This window comes from Lissotriton vulgaris, unplaced genomic scaffold, assembly GCF_964263255.1.
Source record: "Lissotriton vulgaris unplaced genomic scaffold, aLisVul1.2 SCAFFOLD_972, whole genome shotgun sequence".
NCBI classification, from domain to species: domain Eukaryota; kingdom Metazoa; phylum Chordata; class Amphibia; order Caudata; family Salamandridae; genus Lissotriton; species Lissotriton vulgaris.
Genome location: NW_028254165.1, coordinates 684,023 through 711,387, shown reverse-complemented (window position 1 = coordinate 711,387; position 27,365 = coordinate 684,023). Strand labels below are relative to the sequence as shown.

The following is a 27,365-nucleotide window of genomic DNA, read 5'->3' as shown; positions in this document are numbered from 1 at the left end:
CACGCAATGCAGTGCAGCAAGTTGCCTCTAATGTAAGTTAATCTGTCTCCAAACCAGTGCTGTAGCCAGCTAAGCAACCTATAATCATAAACAAGCATTTACAATGCAATGGTTTCGCCTTTGGAAAAAGTTTGAGCTATTGGCATTGTAAATGACAACATTTGTATTTATGTGTTGGTTTTGAAAACAGATAAATAAATGGTATTGTTATTTACATTGCCATTAGCTTTATCTCGCGCAAATGTGAGACCTATTGTACCCTACGGATGAGCTCAGCAGACAGCAATTACTACCACACACACACACCCACACACCCAGAGCCACACACACCTAGAGCCACACACACACCCACACACCCAGAGCCACACACACCCACACACCCAGAGCCACACACACACCCAGAGACCCACACACCCAGAGCCACACACACCCACACACCCACCCAGAGCCACACACACAAAAACGTCCCTAGTTACAGTTTAACCGGCTTGTAAATGGCTTTGTACTAATGGAATATGGTAATGTAACAACTCACGGTAAGATGTTTCATTGGGTTCTCTGCTCGTGATGCATAATTCTGTCCTCAGTAAAGTTACTGGAGCGTTCAAAATACCGCGATCGAAATCTCGCGATATCGTAAAGAACTACAGGATGACGTCATCATTATTCCTCCTGTAGTTCATTCTTCATGCCCTGAATATATTTCATAAATGATTTGAAACCAGTCACAAAATGTAGTAAAAGTAATTAAATGGCAAGTTTTATTAAAGCCGATTGTATATCACCCAGATCCGACACATATCCCTTGTTAGAACGCTATCGAGAAATGCATGAAAAGGGGGGGAAACTCCAAAATGACGTCACCCGGTGTCGTACTGTAGTTGTTTCAAGGGGATAGACCCCGGTACCAAATATAAAGTGTAAACGGTATGTCATCTACACGATGTATTTGTGTTTATCTTAATTCTGATATATTTTAGATTCACTGGTATGGAAAACTGTGCTGCCCGCTAGGCTGCTCTCACACGATCAAAAGGACTGCGAAATGACGTGATACGTCGTATTACCGTAGTCTTTTGGATAGAAAATGCCGCGTCTGCAAAACACAAAAGTGTAGGGAACGAAAAGCTCAAGCAGATTTATGAGGCCCAGGGTGAAAATGATAATTTGTGACACCTATTCTTTTGTTTTATTATTGCCTCCTCAAAACTACCACACTGAACGTTAACAACCCTGCGCCTCCCCATGGTGTTAGGTGCCTTGTGCTGCTTTCCAGCACTGGCACCCATTGCGTAAACCTGGACACCCCCGCAGTCCCTGTTCGGAGGAGTACTCCTCCAAACGTATGCCAAGTGCTCGTGTGACGACCTCCTCGTTCTATTAGGGACACGGAGTGGCCGCACCACCCCCATCTGGAATTGATGGCTGAGAGGCTGCTACTTAACCCCCAGATCATCCCAAGGCAATTATGCAACGATTGCGGGCCAAGGCCGCTGGCGTCGCAGCCTCAACGTCTGTTATTCATTTTGGTAAAGTCTGCCCGTAGGAATGTTACGTCCGTGGAGATTGTACAGATGGACATTTGTACTTGCTGCAAAGAGGCCATTATGTCCTGCAGTGTTTTTTCTTGTCAGACTGCGAGCCTGCCTCCGTTTCTGGTGGTTGAGAGTCCTTCTGGCTCGGTGTCTCCTTGGTGAAGGCATATTTGTTCAGTCTGTTGGTCTGGGGCACACGCGGGCCATGTCCGCCCATGTCGCCGGGATCTCCACAGATCCACTCAGGGCCGTTCGCGGGGCAAAAGACACAGTAGTCCCCGTTGCCTGACTCGTGAACCCTGTCCCTGTTGACGTTCGGCCTTCCGGTTTTCCTTATGCAGTAGTTTGAGTCGTCTATCTCACTGTTGTCCCCGACCCTCCGTGGAATCCACCCGTCCGGATTCTATGTCCAGTGCTAGGATGGCGTGTGTTTCTCACAATGGAGCAGTGTGCTGCCAGTTCACCTTGCCTATTACTGGTTTGTGTGTTTTCGTGCCACAGCGGTAACAGTCCCTGATTCAGAGCTGCGCTTAGCCTGTAGGTTTGGGCCCCGGTGTATGTGTTTTAGCCCTCTTGGTCAGTGCAGTGATCCTCAAACAAAGTCCCAACCCCGGGCCCCCTTATTCCTTCCTATCTCCAGGGCCCAGGGAGCAGAACATGACTACTACCGCACTCAGGAGTGTCTTTGTCCGCTCACAATCCGCCTCCTAGAGCAAGGAGACTGCCGCAACGGTCTCGGTCAAGGGTTTATTAAATTTCATATGCGGGGCCCCCCAGCAGCAGTGTCATACCGGATCTCTAGGGTCCTAACAGACGTTGCCAATATAGAGGTGACTGCCTTAGTTTGTGGCCAGGGCTAGTCTAAGCACGGATCTATATGGCATCAAACTTGCGCTCGGCGTGCCTCTGTGCGCGGTGCGGCCCACCCGGTGTGCCGCTGAGGCATCAGGTTGCTGCCTGCAGGCCCCCCATCGGGAGGAGAGTGTTGTTCCGGGTCTTGTCTCACCCCCGCGCTCATGTGGGCGTTTTGCTGTCGGTCCTCTGCAGCTGCTGGCTCAGGGGTTTTGCAGTCGGATCTCTCTCCGGAGCGGGAAGGAACTATAATCCCCGATCTCCCCGCAGGGCACCGGCCTCAATTAATTTCTCGGGTGCCGCAGCAGAACAGCAGAACAGCAGCCCACACAAACTCAGTTTCTGCGCCGGACGCTACAGGACAGCAACAGGAGTCACAGCCGTCTTGTTCCCTCTCACAGTCACTGAATTAAATACAGTATTTTCGGCTGTGCTCGCCACAGGTCACGGAGCTCGCTCAGGCCACTGCCATCTTCGTTGGCTGCTAGCCAAGCCCCTGACATTAGAACATCAAATTAATATAGCCGGCAATAGGCCCACCGCACTCGGCCCCCCCCCACACGACACCTCCGATCTGCCCAGAAAACACTAGTGGTGGTGTCTCGATTCAAAAGGAAACGACAAGGGGGCAGCTGCTTTCATCACCTCGCCGCCACCCTTTGGAATTCGTTACCTCTACCACTCAGACATAGTAAAGATCTGCTCACGTTTAGACATGCCTTGAAGACCTGGCTGTTTGAGCAAGCCTTTTCACAGCAACATGTATCATCTCTTCCTCCCGACAGGGCCATGAAGCCCACGGGCGTACAAGCGCTTTAAAAATTGCTTATAACATAACATGGCAGTTCTGCCATGACGCCAGCACTTCCTGTGTCTAACCCCGCAGTGGGGACAGGGGGGGGGGGGGGGGGGCCGAATCGGAATCACCGCAGGTGAACGACGGTGCAAGGCAGGCCCTCGGTGAGAAGTAGTGTGGGTGAAGCCACGCTGAGCCATTTGGCCCGAGACTCTGACCCCCCTCCCGGACAGCCAGCATTACGACCTGCACGCAATCGGGCGGCACACTGCTAAACACAGATAATGCGTGCTGTGTTATAAGCTGCAAAGTGATCTGCGGGGGGGGCGGGAACAAAGACAAGGATAGCGGGAGGGGGGACGGACAGCGGGAAGGTGGTCAGGAAACAGCCAGCGGGACAGGGACAAGGTTAACAATGAACACAAACATCGGTGTAAAAAAAAAAAAAAAAAGTACACGCCCACCGCCGCATGACGTGGGCAAAAGCCTAAAATTCTCGGTAAACGCCCACGAATCTGCTCCGGCATTGACGGACAGATCTCTGTTCCTATGGCTAGCCTCCATTTATGGAGCTAGCCAATGGAACAGAGGGGCGGGACAACACACACATACTGTAGACATAAGATTTCGCCTGCGTGAAAAGCTGTGCAGTGCGCAGCTTTCGACAGGCGAAACCTAAAAAGTACCATAAATGGGGCCCGCTGAACCGTTTAAGGCTGCCAGTGACTGAAAAACCATAAACAGTAGTTTATGTGTCTGTCCCTAACACCTTATCCTCCACCACACTGCTACATGTGGCAACCCATAACACGATAACCGCACCTTGGTAGTCATCACGCACAACATGAAAACACTTCCTAAATTGGATCACAAAACAAAGCCAACACACACACCACCCTATAGGGTGTAGCTTGCTGCAAATGTAGGTAAGCACTTCAGTGTCACACATAGGTGTAGAAAGCCCTATAAATATATGCATAACTCATCACAGAGATTTGTTTTGATACTGCTAAAAAATGTTGTTCCATCACAGTTCAGAAATAATAAACAAAATGTAATGCTAGTATGTGTTGAAATATGTGTACAGTTCATTTACAGGTATATTATGTTTTTTGTTAGTTGGAAACAAAGTGACATCCTACATTATTTCTTTTTGCACTTCCTGTACATAATGCCACTGGAATCATGAGATTCTGCAGCCATAGAACTATCCGATTCTGCGGCTGCTGCGTTTTCAGCATAATTATGAATTAATTGCATTTGCCACATAATCCATTATCTGCTGCATATTGTGTGTATTTTACCAAAAAATCTAATTTTGTTTCCAGCAAAAAAGATCAAAATTTACAAAAAATGTTTCAACATGTGCTACAGTACACTGGAAGGTTGTTTGCAAAGGTTAAAGTACAGCTTTGCATAACTTTTAGTTACGCAAAGCTGTATTTGGATGTGGAACCGGTACTAATGAAGTGAAGCCTTTGCCCAGACAGTGCTAAAGTGTAAAATATGACAACATAATGTAGTGATACTATAAAAATGTGGAGCATTAATGCATAACATTTGCGTTTTCTTGTTACAAAAATTGTTCAAAAATGGCACAGAATTTAGGCCTCAGCTGTTGCCTAATTCCTGTGGCCCTGTCTATACCGCAGACAGGTTGTCACAGTTCAATTTAGACAATCCTTTCACTTTCCAAAGGAAGAAAAGTAAACAACATTTTCATGTTAAAAGAGCAATTTGGGGGTCGTGGCCAAGATGGCGACCGGGAGGGAGGTGTAATTACGGAGCTCCTCGCCTTAATCCCCTGTAACCCCCCACAATAGCCCTGAAATAGCCAATTTGTCCCCCTCACACACTGCACGATACGCCACGGACACACAGCCCCAGTGTGTAGACCCGCAGAGGTGAAATCGCCCTCACCCGCCGCCAGGAGCCGGAGAGAGCCGAGGAACGGGCCTGGTGCCGGTCGGACCTGCCACCATCCTGAGGCCGACTGGCCCGCACGACGGGGCCGCTACTGCTGACCGGAACAGACCCTCGACGTCGGAGGCCCCCCCCGAGGCACAGGGGGGCCACCTGGAAGGAGCCTACGCCTCGCGGCTGAGGTACACCGCGGCCCAGAAAGACCCCAAATTTAGTTCCCGGCTTGGGCCTACACGCACTCCGGAGCCGGCGGAGAGGGGCCACGGCGGCCCCAAACTAGTCTGACCAGCACTGCCGAAGCATAGACACATTGGGGGCCGGCGCGGGGCCGCCGCTATCTTCAGCAACGCGGTGGGGTCGCAGAAACTGGAGCCTGTACTCGCGCACCTGAGGCGGACTGCGGCCCGGGAGCACTGTACTCTGGACCCCGGCTTGGGCCTACACTGCGGCGGAGGCCGGCGGGTGGACAGCACGAGAAGAGCTTGGGTGAATCGAGCACGACTAGATCCACACTGCCCCTACATTTGTGAAGGCTCCCGAAACTGCACGGCGCCCCACATCAGGGCGCCTACTCGAGGCCCCGGCATGGGCCTATAGGACGCAGCCACGAGTGAGGGAGAGGCCTAAGAAAAGAGGATCCGCCTCAGCATCACTGCCGGGGGCATCTGAGAACTGCCCCGAGCTGAGGTGCCGGAGCCCCTGCCCGGCCGTGTGGGGCCCTTTGCGAGAGGCCTACGGACCGCCTGACAACGCAGACAGTTTGCTGCGCAGCAACTACGCCATTCGAGGTGAGGAGTGGGGGGTGCTCGGGGGGCCTGGTGATCGTGCCCCTGGCGGGAGGAGAGTTGTCGCCTATCCATTGCTGGTCCCCCCTTCCAGGCCCACTGGGAACTGCTTGAGGAGCCCAGGCGGGCGCTGGCCGGGCCTAGGAGGCGCCGAAAGAACGTGCCACAGAGCCCCGTAGCCGGCCCCGGCGGCGGTGCCTTACCCTCGCTTGCGCTACTCCCTGGTACTCGGGGGGCGCGAATCGAGCCCCCGGTAGAGCTCAGACGCACTCAACTCTCGCCTGCACCTCGAAGCACAATGCCAGGGCGGAATAGAGACTGTTAAAACCTTGGTGGCCCCCATGGGTTGGGGTCTCGAGGCCCAAATTTGAGGACGTAAGCCTAATCTACTGGGAGCAAAGGTGTACTGAGCAACACCCGAGACGGCGATCTGATTCCGCCTTAACCCGAGAGCTTGGGCCCTATCAAAGGAGCAGGGCCCTACACCGCAGCTATCTCGGCAAGAGTTGGAGACACTACGCCCGTCAAATGATCTGACCTAGCGACCTCACAGGGCATCATCGGGAACACATTCGCTGCGGCGGGACAGAGTGGGTGACAGGAGAGCCAGCTAATAGACCTCCCTGGCGACGAACGGAAGTGTACACTGACCTGCGCCGCCTAGACGGACCGGCCACGGCACAATGTCCAACGCTACCCGCAGGGGGGTTAGACCGATTAATGAGCTACTCATGAAGACATCCACAAAAGGCGAGAAGTCCCAAACGCCTACGTCACCATCAACATCGGCGGCTACTCCAAACAAGTCCGCTGAGGAAGCCCCCATCACGAAGTCGTTTCTGGAAAGCCTGTTCAACACGCTGCAAGACGACTTTCAGACTTTAAAACAGGAACTGGTGAGTGAACAGAGGGAACTGCGCCGGGACCTAGATGGACTGGGGGAAAGAGTGGTGGCGGTGGAATATTCCAACCACGCACGCTGTGACGAGCTGGAGCACCTTCAACAGGAGGTCCTCCGCCTTCGGGAACAGCAGGTGGACCTCCAAGCTCACACGGAGGACCTCGAAAACCGCTCTCGGCGGAACATACGGATTCGGGGAGTACCATCGAAGGCAAAGGGGAATAGCGTCACGATGTATCTCCAAGACCTTTTCCGCGAGATCCTCAAGGAGCCTGCTGACTTTCCCATCCGCATTGACCGGGCGCACCGAGTGGGACTGCCCCGCCGTGCCCGGCCCCCCGCCCCGGACATCTTAGCGTTCCTCCCGGACTTTCCCCTGAAAGAAAGAATACTACGGGAAGCACCAAGAGCGCAACCCCTTCGCTTCCGAGACTGCCCTGTTGAACTTTTCCAGGACCTCTCAGCTATAACTCTTCAGAAGCGCAAGGACTTCAGGGCGGTCACCACGCTTCTGGGGGAAAAAGGGGTGCCATACTCCTGGGGCCACCCGTTTCGTCTGATCTTCAAATGTGAGGGAACTCTGCATCAGCTCCGTTCGCTTCAGGACACCTGTACCCTACTGAGCCTTGAGCTGCCTGACGACGCATCAGAAGGGTCCCCTTCCCCGGGATCCTCCCAAGTTAACGGGACGCAACCCTCTAGAGGCGGTTGGCAACAGGTACGGAGACGCCGCACGCCTAAAACTCGCCTCCGCCCAGACCCGGGGACGATCGCCAAAGAACACACCGCAGCCATCGAAGCAGTAGTCAAAGACACCGCTATGAATCCCTGAACTTGCTCCAACCGGGGGAATATTCTTACTGCATGTTTTCATAGTGGGGGGAGAGGGGCGAGGGGCCACATGGGTTGCCACTGCCACAGTCTCCTTTACCTTCTAAACCTACAGGCCTGAACTGACTCTGGATTGGCCTGGGACTATGACCTTTGTTTGGGGACCTCAAGTTGGGGTTAGGGTGGGAAGGGGAGGGGGTGTTGGGGAGTTGTCAGAGACCGGGGTGGGGAGCAGTATCGCGTGGGGAACAGGGGTGGGAGTGTGAGAGGGGACCAGTATGCCAAGGGACCTCAACGGATCACATGTGCTGACCATTGCTTGCTGTACACGACACCAGGTTATGTCGCCACGCTTTGTCAAACTCGCATTGCTCCATGGTGGATGATACACTTAAGGTGTTGTCATTACACGCATTGATGGGTGTGTTGCCACGCTTTATCGAATCCGTGCCACTCCAAGATGTCTGATACACTTAAGTTATTATCTCTCAATGTAAAAGGCCTCAACAATCCGAAAAAAAGAAGAGCTGTTATTTCATACCTGGAGCATTCAGGGGCGGACATCTGCTTATTGCAGGAGACTCACCTCCTACCTAAAGACAGGCACAGGATGTGCTCCAGGGCCTTCCCTCAACAATTTTTTTCTTCACTCCCAACTAAGAAAGCAGGAGTGGCCATGCTTGTGTCCGACGCTTCCGGGGCCGAATAGGGGTTAAGGTGGGAGAAATTAAAGGACGCCTCCTAGCCTACACCCTCCTCATAGGAAATAGAACACTGACAATCGGCTCCATTTACGCTCCAAACACAGGCCAGGAACCATTTCTAAAAAACGCAAGTGCTACAACCCCCTAACTCTCAACTGCTCATTGGGGGGGACCTCAACTTAGTTATGGACACGAACAAAGATAGATCTGGACACAGGTATGGGGAGGCGGGAGCGCTATCTGACGCGGGTGGGTTGTGGCTCCGGGAGAGGGGCCTGCTGGACCTCTGGAGGGCATTACACCCAAACACAGTGCATTTCACCTTCTTCTCACATGTACACCGCACATACGCGCGCTTAGATCACTTCCTAGGCTCCTCAGACTTAACCACCCACATCACTGATATCTCCATTGTCCCAGCGGCCCTCTCTGACCACGACGCGGCAGAACTGACACTTACCATGCCCAAATCCCCGCGCACACCGGGTTCATGGCGGCTTAATGAGACTCTTTTGCAGAGACCGGCCGTTACCAAACAAATCCATAAATGCATTTCGGAATACCTCGCCACTAATGATAACTCAGCAACTTCGATATCGGCCCTCTAGGGAGCCCTGAAAGCTGTAGTCAGGGGGGGAACTGATCGCAATAGCAGCAGCAGACGCCAAAATCCGCAAAGAAAAAAGAGATGACCTCACAACACAAGTAGCCGAGTTGGATAGCCGCACTGGCGCTCCGAGAATCTGGCGACAGTTGAAGGCCGCTAGGGCCCAACTGGCCAGCCTTGATACTGACAGAGCGGAATTCGCCGCTCTCCGACCACGCCATTCCTACTACGTAGGAGGCAACCGCACCGGGCACCTTCTAGCCAGTGCCCTAAAAGCCAAGACCCAGCGCTCTAAAATAACCACCCTCCTGGACGACTCCGGGGAGGCCCTTACCGAAGAGGCGCAGGTTGCGGACGCCTTCCGCTCGTTTTACGCTTCTCTATACAGCGAGGATAAAGTACCGCCCGCTGACATCGACGCATACTTGCAATCAGCCTAAATCACACTGCTGTCTCGAACGAACGCAGAGGCCTTAGATGCTCCTATTCGCATGGACGAAGTCCTAGCCGCTATCTCCCGCCTGCGCCCGCTTAAATCGCCGGGTCCTGACGGCTTTTCATCAGGTTTTTATAAACTCTTTGGCCAGCTATTGGCACCGGTACTCACAAGATTATTTAACTCGTTCGATGGCCCGAGCTCTAATCCCCCGGATATGCTAGCGGCGGAGATAGTGGTGCTGCCTAAACCGGGCAAAAGCCCCACACATTGCTCGGCGTTCCGTCCCATCTCGTTACTTAATCTAGATTTAAAACTGTTCACAGGGGTCCTAGCGGCCCGTCTGGGCCCTTGCCTTCCAGGCATCTTTGAACCTGATCAATCGGGCTTTGTCCCGAACCGCCAATGCAGCGATAATACTAAACGGCTACTGCATCTTGTGGATAAGACTCACTTCAAAAACTCGGACTCTGCACTGTTAGCTATCGACGCAGATAAAGCGTTTGACCGAGTCGACTGGACCTACTTGTAGAAGGTCCTACAACGATACCAGTTGGGCGATCGCTTTCAAGCCTGGATAGCGAGCTGCTACTACCGCCCTCAAGCTCGGGTTCGCTTAGGAGGTCTTAAATCAGACCCCTTCGAGATACAGCGAGGCACACGTCTGGGGTGCCCTCTTTCGCCCCTCCTATTTGCCCTTTACGTGGAGCCACTTGCGCAGAAAATCCGAGATAATCCTCGCATCTGCGGTATTACTTTCGGCCATGAACCTCACGTGGTGGGGCTGTATGCCGATGATATCATTGCTGCCCTTGACAAACCTTCCCAATCTATACCTGCTTTCCTGGAGGAACTGGAGAGCTTTGGGGCAGTGTCCGGCTTCAAAATCAACCAGGGGAAATCCTTGATTCTGCCTCTGGGTAGCAATGCCCACCTTCGCACTCCGCCACCTGACTTTGGCTGCGATTTGCACACGTCCGCACAGCTCCCATATTTGGGAATCACCCTCACCTCCTCCACAGATTCGACGGTGTCCCTTAACTATAAAACACTCACCTCCCAGATTCGAGCCGATCTTGCACGTTGGTCGAAACAACCCCTTTCCTTATTGGGCCGTATAGCGGGAGTGAAAATGTCAGCCTTACCTAAGATTCTGTATGTCTTCCAGACTCTCCCGATCCTACCGCCACCTGGTGCACTGGCTGCCCTACAAGCTGCCTTCCACCAGTTCATCTGGGAAAAGAAACGCGTGCTCCTGCATAAACAAATAGAACACAGAGCTGTAGACGAAGGTGGTCTCGGAATCCCCAACCTCTTGCAATATTTTCAGGCCTCACAACTCCGTTACTTGGTGGAATGGTATAGGCCAGAATCCGAGAAGAAGTGGCGGTTTCAGGATAGAGCGATGGCCAAAACGTCAGTATGGAAGGTCCCATTCCTTGCTCGCCAACACAGACCGCGATATCTTCTTCGGTCCCCCATCATGCGCACCATTATGAAGACTTGGGACATGGTGGCGGTCAAGAAAGGCCTAACAACCTTCCCGTCCCCACTCACTCCGATCCTAGATAACCCGGAATTCCCACCGGGCAATGACCCTCGTGCCTTTCCACAATGGCGTGGAACAGACTGCCGTTCTGCCGGCTATTTCTTTGATTTAGAGGGCTTTCTCCCCCTCATCAATATTGTACAGGACTATGGAGTGACCAAACCTCAAATGTTCCAGTACTTCCAACTCCGCCATTGGCTTTCGAGTCCGGAATGTGCTCCCCTAGTAAGTCGGCGACTGACACCATTCGAGAAGTGGCTGATCACAAAAGATTCGGACCGGCACCTAAACTCGGACATTTACAGGATGCTGTCACCCGCGGCCGGCCCAGGTAAAACGGCGGGACAGAAACGCTGGGAATCGGAACTCAGCAGGGCTTTGTCACCCAAGGAATGGGGGTTTGTATACTACAGAGCAGCACACACCACTCGTAATACTACTGCCAGAGAAGCAGCAGTGAAACTGGCCATATACTGGCACCTTACCCCGGTCAGACTCAATCGAGGCAATCCACTTCGAAGCGCGTTGTGCTGGAGGGGCTGCGGCGAAAAAGGCACTTTGACCCATCTCCTGTGGGACTGCAGCGCAATCCAGAATTACTGGAAGGCGGTTCTAGATGATATCGACTCCACCTTTCAAACTGAAATTCCACGCTTTCCCGCATATACCATCTTAGGACTACCCAACGCGCTTACATTTCCTCTGAGATCCCCACGCGGTAAACAAATGGGCATTGCCATGCAAGCAGCGTCACAACATATCCTATCACTCTGGGGATCAGCCACCACACCCACTCACACTGGATGGCTGCATAAACTATGGTTCACGCTAGGCATGGAACATATTCAAGCCACACTTACTCACACAACGGACTCATTTCAGAAAGTCTGGCTACCGCTTTTGTCCCTCCTGTCCAAAGAATTTCCCGAAATCACATGCCCAAAATACCTTCGTATTTATGGCTTACTGGACCACCACAAGATCCCCCGTAAGCTCGAATACCCTGCAACATGCAGCTCTAAACGTGTCATAACAGAGGTCCCGAGTAGATGGCATACTGGTCGGGGTGGGGAGAGGGAAGGGATGTTGGGAAGGGGGAGGGGGGTTTGGTTCCTTTTCTTGTTCTGGTCAGTTGACCTTTTTGCATGGCACCTTCATCGCAGCACCGGCTCTGCATATCTGTGTTGGCATATTGTTCTTGCTTACTTGATGACATTTAGAGAAGACGTGGCTGTCTGTCTCGCTCGCTATATATGCCTGCTGCTTACCTGCTGTTTTGTACTGCCTACTTTCGCTCTTAAAACCAATAAAACAAATTTGAAATTAAAAGAGCAATTCGTCAGAAGAAAGACTGACATTTAAAATGTCTCGGAACATGTAGCAAATGTAACAAGATAAAAACAACACAGAGGGATTTTTATTGTTTGCGGGTGAATGAGGATCCATTTATCCCAGGCATTGAGCATCTCCCGTAGGCACTGCAGGGTAGGTTGCTCGTGTTCTTCAGATCCAGTAGAGGATGGGGCTTTGGGTGCGAAGAGCTTTGGTGTTGAAAGTATTTTTTAGACCACTGGGTTTTGGTGTCAATGGAGTCTTCAGAGCTGAGGTGGCCTTGGAGGGTGCTTTCAGTGCTGGAGCCGAAGGAACTGCTGGCATTAATGGTGTTGTCCGTGCCAGAGGTCAGGTTTTGGGCTGTGTTTCCGTGTCAAAGGCTGGCTAAGTGTCAGATTTGAGACCTGTTGTCAGTGTCGACCATTGCATTCTGCCAGCAGCAGACAAGAAATCTGGTGTTTGGCATTGGGCTAGGCAGCCGAGGGCAGTGCTTGGCCGGAGTTTGATAACGGGGAGGATGTGGAGGGAGGAATGTCGTACTCACGGTCAACATCTTCTGTGATTGGGCCTATTGATGTTCCTCTGCTTCAGACTGCAAATGTTAACTCAGCTTACTGCTGAAGTGTAAGGCTTGCTCATCCGAGTGTCCAGGGTCTTGTTCTTCTTCGACGTCATGGTCTCAGAGTCGGGGGGGTCTTCTTCTTGCAGCTCCATCATCGTTATCGACCACATTGGTACTGCAAGGTCTTTTTGGAGTGGAAGGCAAGGCAGGAGGAGCAGGTGCCCTTGTTGTGTTCCGGAGAGAGACAGACAGGTAGCAGACTGTCTGGAGGTCTGTCTAAGGCTTTTGGAGAGTACCTGAAAGTGATCTTTTCCTTCACGATGTTCACATTCTGGAAAAAGGGAGACGGAGGAGCAGGCCCTGAAAGGGGTGCCGAGTTGAAACTGGTCCTGAACCTGACAAAGGTCATAACAACACTAAAAGTACTGCAGACATTACATTTTTTACCAACAGGAATGGAAGGGGAAACCACATCCAACCTAGGTAGCGGGAGAAAAAATAGTGGAGGCGATGCCCATACGCATTACCAATAATAGGTGGAGTCACAATATCCAGTTACTTGAAACACGTGTCCAAGCCCAACACTAGCTGGCAGAAGTATGCACAGTATGCACAGCATGTGTATCGACAGCTATATATGCCAGAACAAAAAAGTTTACTTGAAAAGTGATCACCGAAATGGTGGTCTGCTCACCATTACAGGCCACCAACCATGTGATAGATTTCAATCATGGTTAGCCGCAATTTGCGGTGTACTACATCAAGAGCCAAAATGTGGATCCAACTACGCTCACTACGATTAGAAATTTTATGAGATGACCTATTAGTACGCAGCTCGGTTTGTAACATTCTTACAGGTCACAATTTGCAATCAGTATTTGGCGACCACTTCATTATTATTTTGTTATATATCTTGCCACAAGAAATATAAACATTTCACCACAGCTGCCTGTCAGGAAGGTTGCCCTGCTGTACTGGCATTTTACAGCCGGTGTGCAACAGCAAACCACAGCTCGATTTAGAATTGCAGGCCACAGCAGTATTGATGGTGGAACTTCCTTAATAATGATATAAGGGACTTGTTAATATTTCTCCAGACAAAGTTGGATATTCAATGTAAAAAGAGGATGATGACAGTCCGGTGCAAGTTCTTTTTGTCAACCTTAGTGGAGAGGTGTGGCTCACTGGTTAGAGGCGGCAGACCCGAGAGCAGAGAACGGCCCGGGACCAGGGTTCGATTCCCGACGCGGCAGGGTCTTGGACCAGGATCAGCGGACTGATAATTCTCGCATCGGTGCCTACTCCGACCAGGGATCACACTCGGCAACTCGGGGCATTAGCTTGCCTCATCTCCACAACGGCCCCACACAAACGCCGGGGATGCCTGGTTTCACCTTGGAGACCCCCAGGAGGGACTATCTCACAGGGAAAGCCAGGACGGGTTCCCCAGCGGTCTATAGCGCTACGAGGCCTGCGGTGCGGGTAGCAGTGCGCTTTACAAGACACAATTTACCAATTTACCTTTACCGCTATCACAATGAATTTCAAAATACAGCGCAGTAAAGCAGTTTTAACAGGTTCTGAGATGGCACTGGGAGGACAACCACTAGCGCCCAATAGGAAGTCTCTGAGGGAGTTCGAACACAAACCTCGACTTTGATGGCACAGCGCCCAATCGCTCGTACTGCTTTGCGGACAAAATCCACATCCACCTCAGTAGCATATTCCTTCAGTTCTGCTAGTACCTGGAAAGAGGGTGAGAAAAGAAAAGACACTGTTAGGGCTTTGCCTTCACCATTTCCTTGCATGCACTAAAATCAAATATGACAATGAACAAGTAATGCTCTGGCTAATAAGCTCTTTATCACTCTCAGCCACAGTGATACATCTAGTAATGCTTGTAAAGGATGCACTTGCTCTGGCATATTGCAGAATATCACAAACTGTACCATGGCTACTTTCTAAAGTTGCTACAGAAGATTATCACACTCAGAAATTTTCAAATCAAACAGAATTGAAAATACTGGAACCGGATTGGCTTTTGAAGTCTGGTTGTAGGTAAACAGTCAAAACTCTGTGACAAAGCCTTGTGATGCTGGAGCATGTACATTGTGTTGATGGATACAATGTGTTCGAAAATATGGACTGCTTCTCTGCAATTATCAGTAGTTTTTCTAATGGGAGCATGCATTAAGACGATGGGAGTATGGAGCACAATGCCTGGGCAAGGCTGGCTTTTAGTACCAGAATCTAAACACTTAAAGGAGATGTTGTGTTATGTTATGAATACTTATAGAGCGCGTGATTACCCTAGGGTGTCCTGGCGCTAAGTACTGATTGCCTAGGAAACATCACATAAATCTAACAGTAAGAGAAAAGCCATGTTTTAAGGCCTTTGTGAAAGGAAATTCGATCTGGGGCATTTCTGAGTTGGAACGGGAGTTCATTCCAGGCTTTAACTGCACAATGAACAAAACTTCTCCCTCCCCAATTCGTTTTTTTTAAAGGGGGGTGGGGGGTCTGACCGAATTTAGATCCAGAGGATCTCAAAGTCTAATCAAATCAAATCAAAATTCAGCTTTATCCGGTTAAAATTTTTGAAACGATCAAAGCATACACAATAAATTCCTTTTCACAGTTAATCGTATCCTAGGGTCCTAATTACACAGCAAAATATATAACAGAATAAATTGGTGAATACATATAAACAGTAAAAATGTTTGTCCCAAACAGAAAACTAATAATATTTAAAATTCAAACACCAAAATTTTCACATACAATTTTAAAAACTATCTAATAAATTACGTGCAAAGAGTGCGAAAAGGGGGATAATTATGGTAGCAGCATTTTCTTACGACATCTCACAGCCCCTGTGATGTGACTCGCCACCCCAAAACATATCACAACAGATCCTAACATTTGCAGATAAACCAGAGCTGGTCTGGCCTGTTCAAAATTACACCCTCTTAGTAATGGGAAGATGAATTTCTTTCGCTGCAAAGCATAACATTTGCAAAAAAAGATCATATGAAGGGCATCTTGTTCCGACTTATTGTCACACGGGCATGGCCCCAACATCCCACTTTTAGCGAATCCCCTAGGGAACAGCCAAGGCAACAAACCATGTTTAAATCTTAGCAAAACAAACAGGTGGCATGGCTTATTTATGTATGTCAAGTACGGCTGGATCTCTCTCCCTGTGCTTAACATATCAAACTTTCTCACCGAGGGTTTAACCAATTCCACTTCTTCCCTCTGTACCTTCAGCCTATTTAGATATTGGGATTTCACTGCCTTAATCATGTTTTTACTTAAGGCCCTAGGGTTTGTATACAGGTCGGGGCTACCCATTAAGTCTGCTTGCGTTTTGATATATCGGAACCATGGTATCGCTGAGACCTTATCTAGGGACAGGCAATCCTGAATAATTAATTGATTTAAATTCGGTCCTTTCTTTAGCCAGATTCTCAGCCACCCTAATAGCGGTGCTACCGCAATCTGATCCGAAATGTAACCCGCCCCCAAATCTTCATGCACATTAAAAGATGCTACAGATTGAGGGAGCGATAAAACTTTCCTAAAAAATACGTTTTCTGCAGTTTGGATCTCGCTTGTGTTAGTATAGCCCCACACCTCACTTCCATACAACGCCATGGGTAAACACTTAGCGTTATAAATTTTCATAATGGATCTCAGAGTCCTCCCTGGAGTATACCAAGAAAATTTCTTCCGCATGAAATCCAGACCAATACCCTTGACCACCTTAAAGACGATGGACAGTGCTTTAAAGTGAGATCTTAACGGAATTGGAAGCCAGTGAAGTTTTTTAAGGTCTCCCTTGACCGGAGTGAACCTTGATGTTCCGGTCAGCACTCTAGCTGCCGCGTTCTGGACCAATTGCAACCTGTTCAAATGTTGTTTTTGAACATTAAGATATAAACTGTTGCAATAGTTGAGACACAATATTATGAGTGATGTCACCACAGTCCTGAGATTATCCTTGGTCAGGAAGACCTTTATTTTCTTAATAATTCTGAGGACCATAAAGCATGCGGAGGTCACCATGTTAACTTGCTCTGCCATGGTGAGTTTAATTATTCACGATGATCCCCAGATTCTTGGCTTTCCTAGAAGGTTCAGGACACAAATCCAAATCCTCCGGCCACCAATCCGGTGTCCAGACCAAAGGGTTGTTACCAAATTTCAAAACATCGGTCGAACCAGAGTTTAATTTTAAGCAGTTGGAGGACATCCAGGCTGAAATAGAACCCATACACTCATGGAGGACCTCACCCGCCTTCTTCTCCGCTCCCTCCGTCAGCGACAGCACAATTTGAGTGTCGTCAGCATAGGAGATGAGCTGGAAGCCGAAGGATCTAATGATACCGGCCAAAGGTGCCACATAGATATTAAAAAGTGCTGGGCTGAGTACAGAGCCCTGTGGTCAGGAACACCCCCCCTTCCATCCCCAGGCGACAGAGTATTTGGGTGATGAGTAGCAGCTGCCAGATCGGTCTCCATGGTGCATGGGGAGCCTGGAGAACTGCACCCTACTGCTGTTCAGTACATGCTGACCCCTGCACCCACCTGCGCTAAATGGTGGGTGTAGGAGTTAGAATGGGGGAATATATGTGGGATAGGGTGCCCACTCCCCCTGTCGCATCAACACAGGTGGGGGGATTGTGGGGCCCTCCTTGATTTGGACAGATCGTAGGCCCAGTTACTCCCAGGTTCTATTGTTCTATGCTCAATATACATTCCTGATGGGGGAGCAAATAATAGGCCCAGGCAGTTGGGAACTCCTAGAAGGCATCAGAAAGTTTAGGGCAGAAAAAAAGGCAACTATTTAATAGTGACAATTTCAAAATTGTCATCTAAAATCCAACTTTATCATTAAAGAGATTTTTAAATTACACTTCATGTGAGTGCAAACATGATATTTACACGTTCCCAATCAAACGATAACCCTAATTAAATGTAATACGGTAACCCAATGTTATCCTATGGGAGATAGGTAGGCCTCGGGGTAGTGAAAAATTAATTTAGGGTTTTTTCACTACCAGGACATGTAAAAACTAAAAGTTCAAGTCCAACTTTTTAAATGCAATGCTCCCTGCCCTATAGGCTATTTGGCGCCTTCCCTAGGGATGACTTACATATATTAAAAAACTGAGGTTTGGGCCTGGCAAAAGGTATATTTTGCCAGGTAGATTTGACAGTATAAAACTGCACACAAGCTGAAATGGCAGGCCTAAGACATGCTTTAAAGGGATACTTAAATGGGTGGCACAGTAAGTACTGCAGGCCCACTAGTACCATTTAATTTACAAACCCTGGGCACATGTAGTACCACTGTACTAGGGATTTATAAGTAAATTAGGTGTGCCAGTTGAGTGTAAGCCAATTTGACTGTTTTAAGGAGGGAGCACTTTAGCACTGGTTATCTGTGGAAACCTGAAGAGTGCTAAAAGTCAACAAAAACAGGTTTAGAGAGCAGGAAGCGTGAAGTCAAAATGTTTCGGAGGGTGACTCAGCAGAGAGGACCAAGCCCAATATTCACCTTAGGTGGCTTAAACCTCTATGAAAATAGAAGCTCAAAAAAGATCAATAGACACCCTTTTCAAACTAATCGACCACTCAACATTGTACATCAAGTAGCACACCAACACACTTGCCACATCCTCGATCTGGTAGTCTCAACATTACCAACACTCCAATGCAAATCCCACATACACTTGGCGGGAGTGACCACTTCGCCATTCCTATCTCTCAGTGTCCTAACAAGAAACCAAGGTAAACGAAAAAGGGAATATCAAACCTTCGGATCCTTCTAAAACTTCTCCATGGACAACCTAATGCTTGAATTGACCTGTCATGCTATCACCTCTACATCCTAAGCAAACATCCTTCCAAACAACTTCAACACTTTTTTGGAAAACTACAAGAACATCCATACCCAAACTAAAACATGAAGTGTAAGCCAAAGCTTTCAGCAACCTGATACTCAAAATGATTTAGCTGACAAACTCTCCACGAGTAGACAGGAAAGAAAATGGAAGAACAGAACTCCCAATGACCACTTGATACTGAAGTTTCTCTGCATGACACTACAATAGCTCATAACATCAGCCAAAGCAATGTATTATATCAACACAGAAGAAGACAGCAACGAGAGCAGAACACTTTTCAAGACAATCAAGCACCACATCAACCTCCAGCCACCCACTTATTCCTCACTACACAGAAAAGTGCAATGCCTTCAAACACCTCAGGGGAAATGATCCAAAAAATATTGATTGACAACATGAAACCTGCTTCATCTCTTGCGCACCCCTTTCCAGAAGAATCAGACAATTGCCATCCTTCAAAGCTCTCTCTCTTGCAGATCTCGTCAACATGCTCAACTCACCAAAAGCCATTTCTTATGAAGATGACATCTTACATTAGTCCTTTATCAAAGCTCTCTCTGCGGACACTCTCTAATTCCTACTCATCATTTTCAATGCCTCCCTCACTCAAGGCATCTTCTTCTCACTCCTAAAGAAATAAACTAAACCCCGAAAACCCTGCTAATCACTGGCCCATCACTAACCTAATCATTGGCAAGTTCAATGAAAATGCAGTCTAAGCTTCAACTGCACATTAATGCTAACCATCCAACACAAATACTAGTCTGGCTACTTCACACACCATAGACAATACCCTCCTGACCACAGATTAAGATGATGTCTTGCTTCTGATATTACTGGAACTCTCAGATGCCTTCAACACAGTTGACCATTCCACCCTCTTATGCACCCTAGAGTATTGAATAAGATTCACCACCAAAGCCCTTCAGTGGTTCTCCTCCTACCTTTCTAACCAACTCCATTTGGTTCACATGGAAACCTCCACGTCCCAAAGGATCCCCATTACCTGCGGAGTCCTCTAGGGTTCCTTACTGTTTCCTGACATCTTCAACCTTTACATGGAGAAACTTGGTGCCCAATTCACAGATAGCATTCAAAACACTAATATTCGATGATACATCACTCTAACTTTACTCTTCACTGCTTCAGGCATCCAAAACATCAAAGTCTGCTTGCACTTCATCCAGACCTGGATGTCCAGCGCCTACCTGGAGCCCAACCAAGGAACACGTTCTATTATTTGAAAATACAATTGCAAATCTAATATGAACATTGACGGCTTCAAACCTCAACTTTCATTCAATAATATGTCCCTTGGATTTACCCTAGGAACCAACCTCACCCCAAGGAAAACATTGCACAAAACAAAGATGGTGGGGTACCAGCTCTAGTTTAAAAAAAGAGAAACCATTTCTTCCAGAAAGCAAATTCAGAACTGCTCTTATAAACCTCATACTCTTGCGTTTGGATTGTCGTAAGGCCCTCCTCCCTGGCCTCCCAGACTCTGCACTGGTACCCCTTAAAGGCATCCTACAAGCAGCAGCACTGTCTCATCCATGGCCAGAAGAAAAGAAAAACATCAGATTACCTCCAACCTGATGGTACTACATTGGCTTCAATTTATGGGACAATCCCAATTGATTGAATTCATGAAAACCATTTAGGAATGTGTATAGATGGTTAGTGGCTCTGTAAATTGTAGTGTAGTTATTGGAAGGAAAACTGTCTTAGGATCTATTTTAACTTATTGAAATTATTGAGTAATGCGTTTTATTATTTTTTAACTTCTGTAACCAAGTACTGTCACATGTATACATACACATCTATTAATGTTTGTATTTAATACATGCAATGTTTTAAGCAATTACGCATTGGCTTCCCTTGTCAGCCCGCACCATCTGCTTAACCAGCTGCACCATTTACAAAATATTACAAAGTCAACACGGCCAGCACCCCCGTGTTTGTTATCTTGCAGAAAAGCTCATCATCTATTGTAGTACTTGGCATACCCACAGCCAGGACACAATCAGATTGCAGACTAAGAAGAGTAAAAAAAGAAACAAATAGCAAGGCAGCAGGGCTTTTCCATTTTTGCACCTGGCATCTGGAACACCATTCCAATATCTATCAGGACCACCCTATCACTGCTCCAAATTAAGAAAGAGCTGACGACGCACCACTTGAAATAACCCTACATCACAATGCAACAACAGACCACAAACCAGTTATCTTGCCCATCACTTACTGAACATTATGCTGGTCTTTGACAGTGTCCAGTGCTTTGCTGCCCTTTGGCTAGGTTTGTGCTTTAGAAATACAAGATAAATGCATACAAGTGTCAAATAATTCACAACGCCAAGTGTCAAATACTTCACAACGCACGCCCTCTTCCTGTGTTAACCGTGTCTCTGATCAGTTATGATTAATGGAACCACTCCACCGGAGAGCTAGCAACTGCTGCACAGATTTGAGTAAGTTGGTTTCTCATTTTTAATGAAAAGCCTCTTCTTATGGTGTTTTTTCAGTGAGTTTGCAATGTCATGCACTTTCCTGTTGTATTTATTAAAAGGTTCACAATCGAAAATATGTTACTACTGCATTTTTCAGGAAGTTTACAGTGTATTTGTCATAGATTTACAGAACCCTGCATTTGGCAAGTGGTCTACGTTAACGTTTATCAGTTATTATCAATGTAACTTTTTAAAAGCTGATCAAACATAACTGCTGTCCAATGTTCACACACAAGATCATAGGGAGAAAGCAAATTCCTAACGCTCTTATTGGTAATTACATGAGCTAGAGTTATCCCTAGCCCTACAAAATTAAAAAGAGCCATCCCATGGCTACAAGGGAAGCAGGAAGTGACCTGAGCGATGCCAAGACAGGACTACTTCAGGGCAGATAGTGAGGTGGCACCAACCGAGGGGATACGGACCTGCGAAGTAAGGACAGAGAGACCCAAATGTTATACAGTCCTAGATCACTGACCTGTGCAATGTTGGCCTGCGATGCCAGGCGGATCATGATGTCCAGCTTCTCAAGTTTCACATAGATAGGATCGTTGTACTTCACAAAGAAGACTTTGATCTCCTGCTTCAATATTTCAGGCCTGGGACAAAGGAAAGGAGTAAGATGAGTAAGAAGAGAGGTATTGTGAAAGAGATGTGCAGGGCCATTAGTATTATGCAATTTTGAGACTGCTGCATTTTCCACATCATTTTGGAATTGCCACATGATCTGTAGATTGAAGCAAAACAAATGTTGCTCCTACCTCAAAATGATGAAGTTAGTAAACATAGGCTGCACATGTTCCTGCTCAGTAGAAAGCCCTTTGCAAAGATTGCCTTGTCACCTTTCTGTTGCTTATTGCTTTATTTGGGTGTCAAAGTGGTAATAATGAGGTGAAAGCTTAGCCCTGAAAGTGTTAGCAAGTAAAAACTGCAAAAATGAAATGAGTTACTTACCTGTAACGGCAGTTATCCAGTATTGGTGTCTTTCATAGATTCACATGCCTGAATCATTCCCCGTCGTCGAGACGGGAGTCTCCGGTACATAGAAAAGTAATGTCCTATAGACATACATAGAGAATAGTAGGCCTAGAGGCCTCACCTTAGTAACATATCCATGTCCTTTTGTAAAAAGGACCAAACTATAGAGAAGAGCCAATCAGCTGCCACCTCCCTCTAGAACCTTCCTGTCAGGAGCCTCAGTCCCTCAGATTTTCATGCACACTAAGCTAGGTAGGCATGGTACTGATAGAATTAGTTGAGTCCTTCCAGGGAAGGCGGGAGGCTTGCATGTGAATCTATGAAAGACACCAATACTGGCTAACTGCAGTTACAGGTAAGTAACACATTTCTTATCCAGTATTATGGGTGTCTTTCAGAGATTCACATGCCTGAATCAGAGTAGCAAGCAATGCAGAGTGCACATTTCTGATGGAACAGCATATACAAGTCCTTAGATAATACACATCATGTGAGCATTAACCATCATTAGACATCCACAATAAGTATTAGTAAACAAATGTGCATATCAGAGTAGGATGGAGGGACGAAGGAAGGCTCACCTTACTGAAATAGGTGGCGTAACACTGTTTGTCCCACTGCTGCATCATTCATCAGCTCCGTATCCAGGCAGTAGTGCCTAGTGAAGGTATGCAGTGACTTCCATGTTGCCGCCCTGCAAATGTCAATGACTAGCGCCCCTGCAAAGAGAGCCATAGAAGTGGACGTAGTTCTCGTGGAGTGCACTCTCACTTTGGAATGCAATGGCTGTCCAGCTTGGTCATGACAGAAAGAAATGGCAGCAGAAATCCATCCGGATATACTCTGCTTGGTAAGTGGTAGACCTTTCCTAGGTCTGCTGTAAGCTACGAATAGCTGGTTAGATTTCCTGAATGTTTTCGTTTTGTCAATGTAAAAACTTCAAGCATTGTTTGAGATCCAAATGATGCAGCGATCTCTCAGCTGCCGTGCTTGGGTTTGGAAAGAAGGAACGCTGAACCACAGGTTCATTTAGGTGGAAGTCCGACGGGACTTTTGGGATAGACCTAGGATTGGTTCTCAGGATTACTCTGTCGTTTTTAAAACTGTAGAAAAGGATCCTGGATTGAAAACGCCTGTAGCTCACTGACCCTCCTTGCAGATGTGAGCGCCAGGAAGAGTGCTGTTTTCCACGAGACATACTTTAGGTCAGCTCTGTGTACTGGTCCGAACGGATGCTTCATGAGCTGGTTAAGCTCCACATTGAGATGCCAGGTAGGTGGCAACATCCTTATTGGCGGGAAAGATCTGTATAATCCTTTTAGAAATTGCTTAATAAACCTGCTTGACCAGAGAGATTGACTCGTTGTAGTTCTTTTATAATGAGATATTGCTGCTAAGTGTACTTTAATGGAGGAGTGGGCTAGGCCCGACCGTGCCAGATGTAATACATAAGGTAAGATTTGCTCCGGTGAGGAGGGGAAAGGCCGAATGCCTTGATCTGCACACCAAACACAAAAGCGCTTCCATTTTAGGGAATACGTTTTGGTCGTGCTATCCGCCCTTGCTCTGGCAAGAATGTCTCTACACAGTCTTGTGGAATATTTAGATTGTGGAACTCTCGGAACTCAGGAGCCTGGCAGCTAACCTGAGAGACTTCAGATCCGGATGTTGAACTTGATTGTTGTTTATTGTGAGCAGGGATGGATACTGCCGCAGGTGGATCGGCGGCTCCAGGGATAGACGGTGGAGCTCTGTGAACCAATGTTTCCCGGCCAAGTTGGGCTATTAAAATTAGAGTACAAGGCTCCACCTAAATTTTCCTGAGGACTCTGGGAAGTATCGGAAATGGCGCAAAGGCGTACGCAAAGACGTTGCGCCATGCGATGGAAAATGCATTCCCTTGAGACCCTCACTGGGGATGCCAACTTGCGAAGTGTGGGCATTAGGCGTTCATTCTCGCCACAAATAGATGGATTTGCGGCGTGCCCCATCTGGAGAAGATCTGGTTGATAATTTGTTGATCTAGCTCCCACTCGTGTGACGATGTTTTCTGCCTGCCCAACGCGTCGGCGAGCACAATGTCCGTGTCTGGGACATATTCCGCCCTTAGGGTTACATTGTGGAGTATGAGTCAATTCCAGATTTTTTGCGACTCGCGAGAGAGCGTCAGCGAGCGTGTCCCTCCCTGTTTGATGAGGTTTGTTCATAGTCGTGGTGTTGTCTGTCCGGACGAGCACCAGGGAATGTTTGATTCTTGGCAGGAAGCTTGAAGGGCCAGGAAGACTTCCTGCAGTTCGAGCACATTGATATGTAGCTTCTTCTCCATAGGAGACCACTTCCTGCTTATCTTTAGCTCTTGCAGAAAAACTCCCCAGCCTTCTAATGAGGCGCCTATTGTGATAACATGAGAAGCAGTCGGAAGCAGGAATGACAAGCCTTGAGACAGGTTTTGAGATGACATCCACCATTGCAGGGCTCCGACCATCTGAGGATTCACTTTTATGTGGTCGTCGAATGACCCTGTGCATTAGACCCACTGCTTCGAGAGCGCCTCCTGTAGAGGTCTCATTCGTAGTCGACAGTGAGGAATCAGGAGGATACCCGATGACATCATCCCCAGGAGGGATTTGAAGAGGCGGACTGTCAAGACTTTCTTCGAGGCTACTATAGCAGCTAGTGCAAGGAGCTTGTTCATCCTCTCTCTGGATGGTAAAGCTTTTGCTGACCGTGTGTCCAGGGTTGCACCTAGGAAACTGATGCACTGAGAAGGTTGTATGACCGATTTTTCCTGATTGAGGGTGAGACCCAAGCAATCGAAAAGCTTTAAACAGGCCTTGGAAGACCTGGACGCATCTTCTAAGGATGGAGCCTTGATCAGCCAGTCATTCAGATACGGAAAGACTTGGTGATGGCACTGTCTGAGATATGCCCCCACCGGGGTATGACATTTCATGAATATGTGCGGTGTAGACTTGAGCCCGAAGGGCAGAACGCGAAATTGCAAGTGTCTGCCCGCTACTGCAAATCGCAAGTACCTTTTAGTGATTCCTGTGAATTGGGATATGGAAGTAAGCGTCCTGTAGGTCTAGGGAAGCCCTAAAATCCTGATCTTACAGTAGTTGCAAGACCTCCTCGATCGTTACCATGCGAAACGACTGCTTCTTAGGAATTTGTTGAGGGCCCTGAGGTCCAAGATTGGTTTCCACTTCTTGTCTTTTTTTTTTGGGAGGATCAAAAAGAAGAAGGAATAAAACCCTTTTCCCTTCTGAGATGGAGGTACTCTCTCTATTGCTCCTTTTTGCAGCATAATCGAGATATCTCGTAGACGCAGCCGTAGATTTTTGTTATTTCCGCTGTCCTTTACCTTGAATGGACGCCTTCCCAAAAAAGGATTGCTTGTTTTGCTGTTGTTGGCGCTGTTGGTATTGCGGTCTACTCTGGCCTGAAGAGCAGGAAGACTTGTATTGATAATTTCCTCTGTAGGAAGACTGTCCTCTTCCTCTATTTCTACTAAAGGACTGGTTCTTATACTGAAGAGTGCCCAAAGCTCTCGCAGTGTCTGCTTCGTCATTTTTTTGTGACAAATAGTAACTGGCTATCATATGGCCTGTCCAATGTCTGCACCTCAGGATGGAAAGAGGTTGCCTTTAGCTATCCTTGGAGCCGCAAGACTGCTGCTCCAGCCAACTGGCGTAACCCTGTCATAGCGATATCCATCGCGTAGTCTATAGTTTCTGACCCCGATGCTTCACCTTCTAGCAGAATCCTCTTTACTTCCTCTTTGGATGAATCTGGCAATTCCGACAGGTATGGGGCTATGAGTGCCCACAATTGTCTATTATAGCGTCCGAAGAGCGCTAGGGCGTTCGCGGCCTTTACCGTCATTGCCGACATTGAGGAGAACCTGTTCCCAATGTTGTCCACTCTTCTTCCCTCCTTATCAGGAGAAAGCGACAAAGGGGCCGAAGGATTCCTGGAGGTCTTCTGGACCGCCTGTGACACCATGGAGTCCGGCTTAGGATTCCTGTGTATACTTCTTATCCAACTGAGGGATCACTGGTGATACAAAGGAGGGTTCTGCATGACCTTTACCCCTTCTGACTATAGGTAATCGGTATTACTACCTTCTTGAGAGGTTCTTTGAATTCATACAAGAAGCAGACCTGTTCTTGAGAGATCCTTGCGATCTTAAAACATTGAGCAGCTCTCTCTACCACATTATAAGAGATTCCAGAATTGTCGGAATTTCCCTCGTCGACGAGCCTGTCAACGAGATCGCCATCAGACTATGCCGTGGTAGACGAGAAGTCATAGACGAGGCCGTCGTAGGCGACGCCATAGACGATCCGTCGTAGACGAGGCTGTCGTGGACGACGCCGTCGTAGACGAGCCGTGGTAGACGAGGCCGTGGTAGACGAGGCCGTGGTAGACGAAGCCGTGGTAGACGAGGCCGTGGTAGACGAGGCCGTGGTAGACGAGGCCGTGGTAGACGAGGCCGTGGTAGACGAGGCCGTGGTAGACGAGGCCGTGGTAGACGAGGCCGTGGTAGACGAGGCCGTGGTAGACGAGGCCGTGGTAGACGAGGCCGTGGTAGACGAGGCCGTGGTAGACGAGGCCGTGGTAGACGAGGCCATGGTAGACGAGGCCATGGTAGACGAGGCCATGGTAGACGAGGCCATGGTAGACGAGGCCATGGTAGACTAGGCCATCGTAGACGAGGCCATCGTAGACGAGGCCATCGTAGACGAGGCCATCGTAGACGAGGCCATCGTAGACGAGGCCATCGTAGACGCCGTAGACAGGTCATCGTAGACTAGCAGTCATAGACGAGGCCCTCATAGAGGCCATCGTAGTCGAGGCCATCGTCGACGCCGTAGACAGGCCGTCGTAGACGAGCAGTCATAGACGAGCAGTCATAGACGAGGCCGTCGTCGACGACGCAGTCGTTGACGAGCCATCGAACACAAGCCATCGTAGATGAGGCCATCGTAGACGAGGCCATCGTAGACGAGGCCATCGTAGACGAGGCCATCGTAGACGAGGCCATCATAGACGAGGCCATCATAGACGAGGCCATCATAGACGAGGCCATCATAGACGAGGCCATCATAGACGAGGCCATCATAGACGAGGCCATCATAGACTAGGCCATCAT

The 27,365-nt window shown here is 48.5% G+C and overlaps 1 protein-coding gene across 1 annotated transcript in view; it reads right to left on the bottom strand.

Moving 5' to 3' along the window:
* The window catches only part of AP2B1 (adaptor related protein complex 2 subunit beta 1), a gene marked incomplete at its 3' end in the record, with an annotated part of 476,528 nt that overhangs the window by 111,050 nt on the left and 338,113 nt on the right, over positions 1–27,365 (bottom strand). The window contains exons 8-9 of the mRNA XM_086951572.1: positions 21,711–21,831; positions 14,463–14,558 (exon numbers count right to left, since the gene is read on the bottom strand). Of these exons, the coding sequence (XP_086807698.1) occupies positions 14,463–14,558; positions 21,711–21,831 (217 nt within the window). The remainder of the gene's footprint in view (positions 1–14,462; positions 14,559–21,710; positions 21,832–27,365) is intronic.